General features: G+C 37.7%; 1 protein-coding gene across 7 annotated transcripts in view; it reads left to right on the top strand.

Annotated features, from left to right (window-relative positions):
* Window positions 1-12,989, top strand: part of adgrg6 (adhesion G protein-coupled receptor G6) — a 42,202-nt gene that overhangs the window by 8,978 nt on the left and 20,235 nt on the right. For 6 of the 7 annotated variants that reach the window (XM_016487432.1, XM_016487429.1, XM_016487430.1 and 3 more), the window contains exons 3-6: window positions 5,660-6,013; window positions 7,655-8,275; window positions 10,511-10,552; window positions 12,892-12,957. In XM_016487432.1, coding sequence (XP_016342918.1) covers window positions 5,660-6,013; window positions 7,655-8,275; window positions 10,511-10,552; window positions 12,892-12,957 — 1,083 coding nt within the window. The remainder of the gene's footprint in view (window positions 1-5,659; window positions 6,014-7,654; window positions 8,276-10,510; window positions 10,553-12,891; window positions 12,958-12,989) is intronic. The other variant, XM_016487428.1, reaches the window with a different exon arrangement.

Raw genomic sequence — 12,989 nt, 5'->3', positions numbered from 1 at the left:
TAAGGGGGGGATGGTGGTTTTACTGAGGGGATGCTTTTTGTAATTTTTTTCTACCAGGGGGATGCCATCTCCCCGCATCCCCCCTCAATTCGAGCCCTGCCTGTGCGCTGCATATGAAAAGCATGTGTCTTTTTAATATTAGTGGCATACCATGGCTCGCCTGATTTGTTCATACTGTTATATTGGTCCAAGAAGGAACGTTTACAGTGTTTGGATACCTGTCAGGAATGGTTTAGAGCAAAGATCAGATTTAATGCTGGGAATCAGCATCAGGGAAATTTCTAAAGCGTTTTAAAAGTTTAAACGACGGACAAGCGAGTGCTAAAACTCTTTCAAAACAATGAAATTCGATTAATGTAAGCCACAGCAAAAACAAATAATGGAATAATGTTGTGGTGAGAAGGCCAAGAGCAATTTCGAGCATCATTTTAGGACGTCCGCCTCTCGTAGGCATTCCAGACCTCACTTAAATCACGCCTAAATAAAATGTAGTTCAAACTTGGACAATTCTTGATGAAAAAACTTGTTGATTAGATCTGATTTGTCACATTCAGTAAACAGCGCACACAGACTCTCCATCCCAGACATGGAACCTTTACTGTCCTCGTGCAAGAGGTTGTCATTAAAACCAGATGTGATTATGGCCCATAGAGAGACCAACCCCTTTGTGCATAAGTTCACAATATGCTTTTGTTGCTTGTTTTCATACCAAAAACCGCAAATGTACACACAACTTGTCACATGTTTGTTCTTGGATGCCCTTGTTTTTCTGCCATGCTTCATAAGCCAAGGAGCCATGGGTGTGTTTATAGAGTTACATCTCACTGAATCCTTATAACAGCTCCTCCATGTTGATCAAGAGCAACGCAAAAAAAAAGTGCACAAGTGATGGACTTAATTAAGGAACAGCTCCCCCCAAAATGAAAATAATATCATTTACTCACCCTCATGCCATTCCAAGCCCATGTTATTTTTTCTTGATTCCATTAAACACTAAATGAAATGCTGGGCAGAATGTCAGCCGTTTTTCCCATACAATGAAAGCAGATTTCAAAGTTTATAATTCTATGATTCAAAATGATAAAAAAAGCCTCATAAAACTGTCAAAAAAGTGGTCACATTTATATTTTAGTGTGAGAATTATTGTGGGATTATAGGGCATGTATCATGGACTACTTTATTGACCTTCACTTCAGCAGCAGGCACTTCACAACAGTGCTCAAATCCCATATAGCAGCTTATTTGTTTTGTTATTTTATTTTTATTTTATTTTATATGAAAAAGAACAGCTTGGACATTCTGCCTTGCATCTCCTTTTATTTTTCATGAAAGAAAGAAAATAACGCAGGCATCCGTAATGACAGAAAGGTGACAATTTTTTTTTAGCATTTTTAGGTGAACTGTTAATTGACCCTTGGCAGATGAATGCAGCACACCTGAGGTACAAAGACAGCAGGTAAACTGCAAGGAGAGTGAGAGAAATGAGACACTTCAGGATTAAAGCTTTCACAAAATGTGACGCTGCTGAAAGGGCTATTTTTAATCTCCCAGGCCTTTTTAGCCTGAGATCCATGTATCTGGCATTCCATCTTTTGGCATCTTCCCTAAGCGCCCTTCTTCTAAAAGGACATTTTGAGATCAAAGCTCTCCTTTTCTCCTGTAAAATCATGCAGGCATTGTTTCATTGACCTTCACTTCATCAGCAGTCACTTCACAACACTGCAAATCCCATATCACCAGTATTTTGTTTTGTTTTGTTGCTATAGTGCAAAAATTAGTTCGTAAACCAGTGCCTTTTTCAGTTTAATACCTTTTTAAACATTATTTTTATACAATTTTAAGTGTAATAAATTACATTGTTCCATCTCAAGTGAAATGAATATAGTTTAATAAATGTGCGATATAATTACACCTTCAAAAAGATAACATTACAAATTACATGTATGTTTCATTTCATTTTCAACACATTTAAAGGGGTCTTATGATGCTATTTTAAAGATAATTATTTTGTGTATTTGGTGTAACAGAATATGTTGACATGCTTTAATGTTCAAAAAACACATTATTTTTAAAATACTGTACATTATTGTAGGTCCTCTATGCCCCGCCTCTCTCAAACGCGTCGTTTTCAACAAAGCCCCCTCCTTTGACAAGCGCAGTCTGCTCTGATTGGCCAGCTGACCCAGTGCATTGTGATTGGCCGAACACCAAAAGCACGCGTCGGAAATGTAACGCCCCTTACCATAATCGCGAGCTTCAGCTTTCAAAGTAAATATCAAGACAGTTAATAATGTCGTTAGTTTTACCATCAGTTCAAGCCGAAAGGGCAACAGAGTCGCGTGACAGACACAGTGATGATGCAGTACACAAGCCGCGGTTAAGACAGCTGACGTGCTATGATTTCTGACAGGCAGTTCACTCTCCTGTGATGTGACCCTGTTCCCCTCTCTCACACACACACGCACGACGCGTTACTCTACGCTGCGCAAAACTCGCATTTGAACAGTCAATAGCAAATACTTAAACTAATAACAAAACATTCTTACAGTTGCTGATTCAGAAGTGCCAGATTGTCATGGCAAAGTCGGATTTGACCCTTTTTTTTTTTTTTAGAAATAGCCTTTGTACACAGCCAGCCTTGTACTCTTAAAGTCCTCCATAAAATGTGTTGCACAAATTCGAACATCTGGGTTGTGCTGTTCTGTTGTAAATAAATCTTAACCAATGATTCCTAATTGCATCTACTTCCGGAAGGCCAAATAAAGTGCTTTTGCTTTCGCACTGAAACACACAGCGTCTCACTGACATGGCTGCATCAACACTACTGCTGTTCCTGAAACCACGCCTTCTTTCTTTGCGTGCACATTTGGGCGGCATTATGCTAATATTTCCACATAGTGACGTAGATATGTGGGGGCATGTTAGAACGAGCCGTTTTAGGTAGGCATGGCTGACTCTTAACTTTTATAAAGAATATCTCTTTGGATTTGAGACTTTAGTCTTTGCAACTTTACAGATCTTCTTTATGCACCAAGAGCTTGTAACACTCCAAAGAGAAAGGAAAACTTGAAATCGCATCATATGACCCCTTTAATGAACTTACACTCAACACATAGTGAAAGCTGTTATCAGCTATTAATTTTTACACATAAGTATATGAACGAGACAAATTGTACTTATTTTGAATGATCTCATAGTGAGTAAATGACCTTTGAGTGGAGTGATCTTGTTTTGTACAGTTTGTGCGAATGAAATTCATTAAAAAAGGCAGGTGACGTGTTCAGTCCCCCTGACGCACTACTGAGATGGGAACCAGGATCTGAGCAGCACACGATATATTGTGCCAGTTAGAGCTGTAGCTTCTGTAGCACAGTTAGTCGTGCCGCTTTTTACTGTGGCCCACTCCGACAGCTTTGCACACAACTATAAAACAGCAGGATATTCCAGTAGCGTGATTCCGTCCAATAGTGATTTCAGCCTCTTTCTGCAAAACACTCACAGGCCACTTGTCAAAAGCTGATCCCATTCCTTGCTTGTTTAAACCCCAGGCATGATGGCGGAAAGAATTATCTTTTTTCCCCTCACCTCTTTACTTGTTTTTGCTGGACAACTGTTATGAATTTTCCACCGTTTTCTGTCCCAGGTGTGTCGATGGGGTCTTGTTTGTGGTGGGTTTTGTAGTGACCCAGCTCAGACTGGTCTGACATTCTGATTTGTGCGGTGTATTTGATCCTCCAGAAGAGACCAGGAGAATGCAAATGTGCAGAAACGTTAGCTTATGCTCCGATAAAAAGGGTCTGCTATACATTTATGAAGTGTTGTTTGCATGTAGAGCCTGCTGGCTTTTCAACGTGAAATAAAATAAAAAATTAGGTAGTTACATGTATAAAATCTATTAAGTTAAATTGTTTTACAGTTTACAACTTGCAGCGATACAGCCAACGATCGTTTTGCCCTGGAGCCATAACACATAATGTGCTATACTTTATTAAATTCAGAGTCACTCTCCAAAAGTAATTTTAATCACATATTTTGCCTTTTCTTGCATATTTAGTTTAATTTAAATTAGGCTTGAATGCTGGCACAGGGGTATGGGAAACAAGCACAAATGAAAATTTCTTATAGTGTTATTCCATTAAGAAATTATCTGTTAATTTTGTACATTTATAAAACTTGACCTGAGGCACACCTCTGCAAGAATATGTGTGTATATCGCTATTATGTATGTTAGTAATTTGTATCCTTTAAAGTTCATTCACGTTTACCTTGTAGTGTATTTGGTCTGGACCTGACTTAAAATGAATGATAGCTTTAAAATGCTTTAAAATAAGCTAAAACAAGAACATTTAGTTAGAAACAACTTCAACAACTTGAGATATATATATTTTATTCCATACATATTTTATTCCGTTACTTTCTACCAAATTTGTTAGAGAGTAAACAAAGTTCATAATTTGCAACAGTAGTGATAATGTGCAACAGTAGTGATAATGTGCATTCATAGTTTTCATAAAAAGACATCTTTTGATTCTAGGAATGCTTTTAGATTTCTGACCACTTCTAAACAGAATCAGAAAGGAGAAAAGTGTGTGGTTTTGGCTTCTTGACAGTTTGGATTGAAATGTAAATGGTCTAAAATTCAGCCTTTATATCAACTGTCCACTCTGGTGAACACAAGGCATGTAATGACTCAGGTCTCTGAAGAGAGCGAACTCTGTGGTTTAGTTTGTGTCCCCTTAAACGGAAGATCATTTTCCCTTTCTAGGGTGAATGGCCTTTATCCTTCTATTCTATTAGAGAGCAGTTCTCATCATTAAAGTGCTTTATTGTTCCCCTCCTGGAATCTGTGTAAAGCCATCAATTCCCATATTTCCTGTTTCTCCTGAGATACAATGACTATACCTGCAAGTTTCAAGCCAACTACTATGAATACCTTTTTTATGGCCACTAGTGGACCTTTATTCTGATATGCTTCATGCAAAGAGTTTTAAAATTTCATGCATGAAAATTCAATTAGTTGTTCTCAACAGTATCATTACTGTAAAGGAAAAACTGTTTCTGCAGAAAGAAAAAAACTCATGGAATATTATTTACTTGGAGAACATATAATAAATCATTCAAATTAGTTTGTCCTTTGACTGTTGGAATGGGTTATGAAATTTAACCCTCAGTAATGTTTGTTTACTTACATCAAACTTGTCCTGAGGAAGCCACTGCATCTTGAGAAAGTTTAATTGCTCAGCGCTGCTCAATATGCCAAAAAGTGCTGTGGTTTTTGCTTATGTGCTTTTCAGGACTGCATGAACAGAGGCCATTGTCTCTGAGTCAGGTTTTTTTTTTTCCATTGAAGTCTTAACATCGGAGAGTTGCCTTGAGGGATCTTAAAGGATATGGTTGGTGACGCTGATCGTAAGTCCATGAAATGGTTCAAGATTCTAGGTTGTCTTAATGGGAAAATGGCTCCAGGACTCCTAACAGTAACATACCATATCTCGATCAAACTTGATATCTGTCTCCCTTCCGTTCTGTCCTTGTCGATGCACTAACCCAACGGCTGTCTAAACGCATCTTCCTGTCACCTGACGCCTTTCCTGTCCTTGGCCTCTTCTAATACCTGTCCTTTGGGAGCTAAAGTGACATGTGACCTGTTTGCTTGCAGTAGCACAGAGCTGCCAAAGTAGCGTCAGCTGCAATGTGGTGCTCACCGACTCCCAGGGCTCTCTTACCTCCCCCTGCTACCCCAATGACTACCCACCCAGTCAGGCCTGCAAGTGGACCATACAGGCCCCGACCGGCTTTATAGTGCAGATCACCTTCCTAGATTTTGAGCTCGAGGAAGCGCACGGCTGCATCTATGACCGCATCGTCGTCAGCACTGGCACGAGCGATGCCAAATTTTGCGGCTTAACACCCAATGGACTAACTCTCAACTCCAGTGGCAATGTGATGGAGATTTCCTTTAACTCGGACTTTAGTGTCCAAAAGAAAGGCTTCCATATCAGTTACAAGCAAGGTATGTGTATTGCATGGCGAGCTCTTCACAGCATGTTTATTTATCTAAGCTATTTTAATCATTCATGATAGATTTTAAGGAATAATTTAATTTATTAAATTTATTGTATAATTAAATAGATTTTTTTTGTATCCTGTTATGGTTTATTGGATGCCATTAATTATGTTTTGTGGCTTAAAAAAACAGATAATCTTTCCCCACAAGCGGGACAGCGAAAGCAATGTTTTAATGTAGTGAATAAACATCAGACGTCATAGACAGCAGTATTATCAAGATTATGTTGCTCCGTTTCATGTTTCACAGCTGCTCACTTCATATTGCTTTGCCATTCACGCTATCAATATCATCTCGCTGAGTTCTTATGACCACGGTCACAATCGTTTAACTATATTGAGTTATTTATTCAGCACTTCTCTCATTCTGTCAACAAGAGTTTTCAGCCTGCAAAATATTCTAAACAATGTTTTTTTTTGCTTGTTTTTCAGGAAAAAAAAACCCGAATTCATTTGATTTTGTGACCTAATAAGGCTAGTTTTCAGATATTGCATTAAGTTAATATTTCATGACCACTGGCGTAGTTTTTGCCTCTTTTTCATAAACAAATGAATGCCTGTTTTTGGAACAGAATGATGTGAACATTCTGGTATTATTAGGTAAAGTGTAAAATAATACATTTAAAAAAGTGTATTTTTGAACTCTGAGGGGAAAACAATAAACTAAAATGTAAAATGGTTATATTGGTTTAACTAGAAGACGTGATTTTTGTAGATTTTTTTGAAAAACGGAAAGAGTTTGGGAAGTCACACATTGTATTTATTTAGGGTTGTAATTCTTTTTGTGAACAAAACTACAAATTCCTAGGTGTAGGCTCATTATCAGGCAACAAGGGTGCCTGTATAAATTGACGGACACAGTTATGTTCAATGGAAAAGCGCACACTCCTCTAAAAGAAATAACAGCCTGCAAAAATAACCTTTGTTATGAAGTCAGACAGGTGTGAAGGTACCCATTAGTACCCAGTAGCTTACAGATTTAGACACTGCATTTTCTATTACCTTCCCAGTGAAACAGGTTTGAAATGAAACACCTTTGGGATCAAGCTCATTAGTATTTAGTGTTCAGCAAACCCGTTGCTTGTTCTGTGATCAGTAGCGTCAGATGTCTGGTTATGTCAAAAAGCATCATGAATATAGAGTGCAGGGATCTAATAGTACAACTGGAGGTGTATTTTTCCATTCCAAATTGCTTGTGGTTTTTATAGAGAGACTGCCAACAGACACAAACTTCCGCCAATTAAATGAAATGTGTCAGCAAATCTGACTTAAAAGAGGTGTTTTAACATGGGCGAAAGAATATGACTGTCCGGTTTGGAAGAAGTTTAAGATTAGAAGCTTACTTAATATAATGTTCCTGACAAACTTGGATGATTTCAGACATTAATGTTTCTCTTCTTTTCTCTTGTGTGTATAATGAAACAGTTACTCTATATTAGCTGATTCTCATTTGAATTTAGTCTGTGTTGTCCTGTTTAGCCAATTTGGAGATCATAAAGAGGTTTGAATGAACCATTTTCTATTCCACAATAACTAAGTGCATGCATTTGTGTCATATTTTAAGATCTAATGTTATTCACTCTTGCAGTGGCAGTGGCACTGAGGAACCAGAAGGTCACAATGCCAAAAAGCAGCAAGAATGTAGTGAGAGTGGCCAATTCAGTCTCCATTCCAGTTCTCACTGCGTTCACTGTGTGCTTTGAGATCGCCCGCACGGCCCAGAAGAGCACAGAGACCATCTTTACCTTGTCTGATGCTGATGGCACATCCATTTTGGCATTTGAGAAGACAGACAGAGGCATGGAGCTGTTCATCGACGGTTCCTACTGCTCTGTAAACGACCTGCTCACCAGCTCAGACATCACGTCCAGCATGACGCCCATCTGCCTCACCTGGACCAAGTCCACCGGCCTTGTGGCAGTGTACTTTGGAGGCCAATATCGAGCCAAAACCTGCGCAGCCTCTCAGTTTTACACCTTGCCGAGTGGGGGAATCCTCCAGCTTGCAGGAAAAGGGTCGAGCTCGGTCAGTGTGGATGATCAGAATTTGGATGGCTTCATGTACAATTTCCGATTGTGGGATTACGCCATGCCCTACTCTGAGCTGTCTGCCCTCACCTGTGATGTCGAGGGAAACGTCATTGACTGGGATCATCGCTTCTGGACTATCCCAGGCAGTTACATGCAGACCGACAGCACTCTCAGCTGTAGTGAGTATATGGTTTCAGTTCTATTGTGCGGAAGCTGGTTTATTATAAATTAATAAACGGGAGAGATTAAATTGAAAAGCCATCACACACAACTCAGTGCCTTATAGTTTTGCCCACTAGTACCATTTTCTCAAAGTATGAGATAAATGAAATAATAATCTAATAAAATAAATTTCAAATAAAAACATGTATTTATTTATTTATTTATGTGTTAAATTATAGTGTTGCGTTATTATATATTTTTATTATCTAATTTTTTCAGATTTTCATTGCAAAATGAAACTGTTTCTGTAGGCCCCCTTTATGCTTGGCATTGGAATAATCCATTACACAAGATATAAGTAGAACAATTTGTTTGTCTGAATCCAAAATCTGAAATTATTTACTAGTAGTAATCAATCATAGTAATTTCAGATTAATTTCACACTTCACAGTAAAAAATTCAAATATTCTAAAAAAAAAATTTGAAGTAAACTTGCTTAAGAAGTAGAAAGTGTTTGAAAGCAAATACAGACACATAAGAAAGAAAGGGAAATTGTATTTATTAGAGTATTGTAGTTTTAAACCAACAGAAAAGACTTTGCCAGTCCTGTGATCACAATAAACCCCATACTGTATGTAAATGCACCCAAGATGCATTGAAAACACATTCAGAGGTGGTCACAGACTGACCACATTCAACAAAGACGTGCATGCTAAATGTTGTTTAGTCTTTAAAATACAACCACACAAATAATATGTAAGTGCTGTTTTCCATTTTACATGAATAATTGTTATTGTATCACACTAGAAATGCAATGGAATGAAAGGTGAAAATGCTATACAGCTAAAGGGTATCCAGATACTTTCCGGATACAAATGGATGTTAATGCCAAGTTTAAAGGGGCCCATTCCTTGTGCACTTTCTGATAAACTAAAAATGCAGAAAGAATCTTGAGAACCATTTCTTATTCCGCTACCTAAGACAGCACTTTAAAAGTCCTTCAAATGCCCTCCAACTCTCAGCGTAGAGGAATGAGCTTTGGGTGGAATAGAGGAAAAGCAGGCATGACTCACATGCATAACAAGCCTCACCAGGGACTGCTTTCTTCCACTTAGTTACTTAGGTTCCTGAAACTCTAGATGCCCAGCACATCAGCAGCCCATGGAAAAAAGTGTCACTTTAAACTATGGCGCCTCAGATCAAAAGCATTAACTCACTCAGTAACGTTCTGTGCCCTAAGACAGATAAAGCCGTACGTCCTGTGTGAACATTTGGTCTGTGTTAGTCTTGGAAGTTATGTTGGAATTATTTTCTCTGGATAACCTGTTAAATCGCCTATATAGATTCCTGTTAAAGGTATTTCCTTGTCAGGAGGACGTCAGAACAGAGAGGGTACTGATTCCTCATCAGAGTTCCTTTAGATAACTGATCATATGCAAATCATTAGCAACACATTGTCTTTTTATGTTAATATACAGTGGGCTTCAAAGCTCTAAAAATGCTTCTCTTTTTTGACAGTTTCTTCATTGCAAATTTTATTATTAACATGATAATAATAATAATAGTAGTAGTAAAAAGTTTGATTGAAAATATACATGAATGTCTTATTTGATTTGTCCCCCTTTTGCTTTGCTTTGTGTCCATCTTGTGCATCACAAATTTGCTTTTTTATAAAATAATTAACTAGTGCAGAATCTAAAATATGTCTACTGTATTTAGCCTGCAAAGTCATTTTTTTCTAGTAAAACACCTTTAAAAGAAAATAACTTGCTTGAGAGGTAAAATTGTGTATGGTAACAAGCATGAATGTTTTATTTGATTTGTCCTACTTTTGCTGATGACCGAATGATTTGAAAAGGATAGCCTTGACTGATCACCATCCTGTGCATCACAAATTTCACAAAAGTAATAGGCCTATCTCATAAATAGTGCACAATCTTTTTTCTTATTTGTTTTACATTTATTTGAGTATTTTATCAAAAACTTTTAAACTATTTGGCTCAAGGTTTAATTGGATGTTGAATCCAAGATTTTCAATGTGGACTCCACATTGAGTCTTTGTTTGCTTGTATATACCGTGATTAATGTTTTCAAAGGCTTTTTAATTATCTGTCCATTTCAAAGCATGAAATTGCTTGGATAGATACCGTATGCAATTTATATATCCCTGCCATTGGCTGACTTGAATTGAATTATGTGCTTATGCTAACTGTAGTTTGTAAAGGCAACTAATTTCTCATCTTCTTTTGCAGTCTGTTACCCAAATTGCATTCACTTAACAGCTTCAACTAGTGGTGAGTGTACTGCTAACATGCCTAATATGTGCGGAATTGCTTGCTTTGAGCTGTGAAGGTCATGCATGACGTCTACACAATGTCATTCAACGTGTGGCTGTACCTATAGATGCTTTTTGCCCAGTTCTGTAAAATGTCCTGAACTACATATAATGCTCATGTTCTTACTGACGGACATTTGGAAAGCTGATGTTTGTTGGCATATACTTATATATTTACTCACTCGCATGTCATTTCAAACCGGTATGACTTTCTGTACTTTCTGCTTTTTAAGGACACAAAAGGTTAATTTCTAATATGCCACTGGTTGCTCTCTTCTATTGATGTGAAGTGAGCTGAATGGAAACTTGACGCTTCAAGCTTCTTAAAGAATGCAAAAGCACCATAAGAAATATCAACACATCTGATATCAGTCAGTATATCAGCTTTGTGAATTTTAAGTTATTATTCACTGAAAATCTTCAATTCTAGTGAGTTGATAACTATTTTGAACATGAGAACCAGATTTGTCCATTTCTAGAATAAATCATTTAGTCATCACATTATTAACTGAGAAGATCTGATTCCTTCATGAATTATATGTCTTTATGGTATTTTAATGGTGCCTTTTTCATTTTGGAGCTTCGTTATTTTAAAAAAGAGTGACCAGAATATTTTTTAGAAATGTACATTTTTGGTATTCTACTAAAGAAAGTCATTCAGGTTTGGGACGAAATGAGGGTGAATAAATGAACTACCCCTTTAATACATTCTTTTGTTCCATTCATTCATTTAGAATTTTTGCCATTTCAGTGCTAGACCTATTCCAGGGCATTTTTGCTTTTAGCTAGCATTTTTTTTTTACCTTGACAGGAGCAGTGCAAGACCCCCTCAGCCCTCTGTAGACAGTTAGACGCTGGAACCTATGACACATAACTATTTCCTTTGCTCAGTTACAACCAGCTGTGCTTGTGATGTTGGCATAAAGTCAAGAGGCCCGTGAAGTTGAGCCCGGAGCAAAACTAATGCTGTCACTAATAAGCATGCTTTTAAAACGCTACCCTCCCCTGTCTTTCCATTGGCTACTAATGTGGTTCCCTCTCATCCTTTGACAAGACCAGTGGGAGACGGCGATCCCACCTTGCATGGAAATGCAGCAGAGGAGCCTGTCCTTAGGACAGCTGAGGTTCTTTTTCCCCTCAACCTGCCTTTTAACACTGAACTTCAGGATGATCAGAGACTCTGCGCTATAACACTAGGCAGTTGTCGCAATGTGACGTCTCCGTTAATAAATTAAAGAGCTCTTAAAGTTATCCTGCTACTTCATTCCTATGATGTTCTATGGATTAGTTCCTGTGTAGTTTGACACCTGAATCAAATCATCTTTTTCACAAATGACTTGTGCTCTGAGCTTAAGTCAGAGTTACATTGGATTTGAAAATGTCAAAATAATCAGCTTTTGTTGGAACCAATAGCATTTTAATTTACATGTAGTAAATCCTTTAGCCATCAAGACTCTTAAAAGGTGGAAAATATCAAACAGATCTGGGAAAACCTTTAAAATTTTGGTCCGTGCAAAAGGTTTATTGACTAGACCTTTGGTCATCGCTCCAATCCTCAGACGTGGTCTGATGAGGATTTCATTGACTAAAGCTTAACCAATAGATTTGCATTGCAAGTTGAGGTTTTGCTTTTTGCGGGTTGCCTGGCTTTTAAATTATTTTCAAGATTTGGTGTCTTCATGCGTTCAAGCATGTTGTTTAGACACAGCTTGAGCTTTATGTCAGCGGATGAATTGGAAAGATTTGAAAAGCAAAAGAAGATGCAATTGGTATTTCACACATCCCTAATGGATTTGTGTTGAGAAAAGGTGGCATTCCTGGGCCTCGATCAAACCAGCCTGCAGAACATTTTTGTCATTCAACTGTGGCAAATTATTCAATTCCACCTTTGAATCGCTGATGTTCAAGTTTCAGTGTGGACATTTTGAGGTCACTTTCCATTGTCAAACCCCAGAGGAGTGCTGAGAAATGTATGACACTTTTACGATCCAAATCTTGTCCTAAGGTAGACTTGAATTTCTATTTATGGATGTAAAAGAGAGAGAATGAATAATTGACAGTGCTTTGGGAATGTCCAAGTCTGTCCATCTCAAACTTGATTCATTTTAGATGTATTTTTGTGCAGCATTTAGATTTTATAGATATTTTCTTGAATTTTGAATATAACGTGTTTTCACAATATAAAACATGAGGCATTCTCATGCTGGCTGTTTATTTAGTTTCACTTTAGAACTGTTTATTTTTTAAACATTTCATTTGTTATAAAATGTCAAATGATCATTTTCAAATCTTTCTTAGGCACTGCCATAGCAACTCTTTCCCCGGGAACCACAGGTTGTGCTTCCCCTGGACTTGGCTGCCCAGGTAGGAAGAAATATCCTAATTATAACTTTTCA

The sequence above is a fragment of the Sinocyclocheilus anshuiensis genome, unplaced genomic scaffold (genome assembly GCF_001515605.1).
Source record: "Sinocyclocheilus anshuiensis isolate Anshui unplaced genomic scaffold, SAMN03320099.WGS_v1.1 scaffold1480, whole genome shotgun sequence".
Taxonomy (NCBI): Eukaryota; Metazoa; Chordata; class Actinopteri; order Cypriniformes; family Cyprinidae; genus Sinocyclocheilus; species Sinocyclocheilus anshuiensis.
This window is presented reverse-complemented; position numbering and strand designations above follow the sequence as displayed.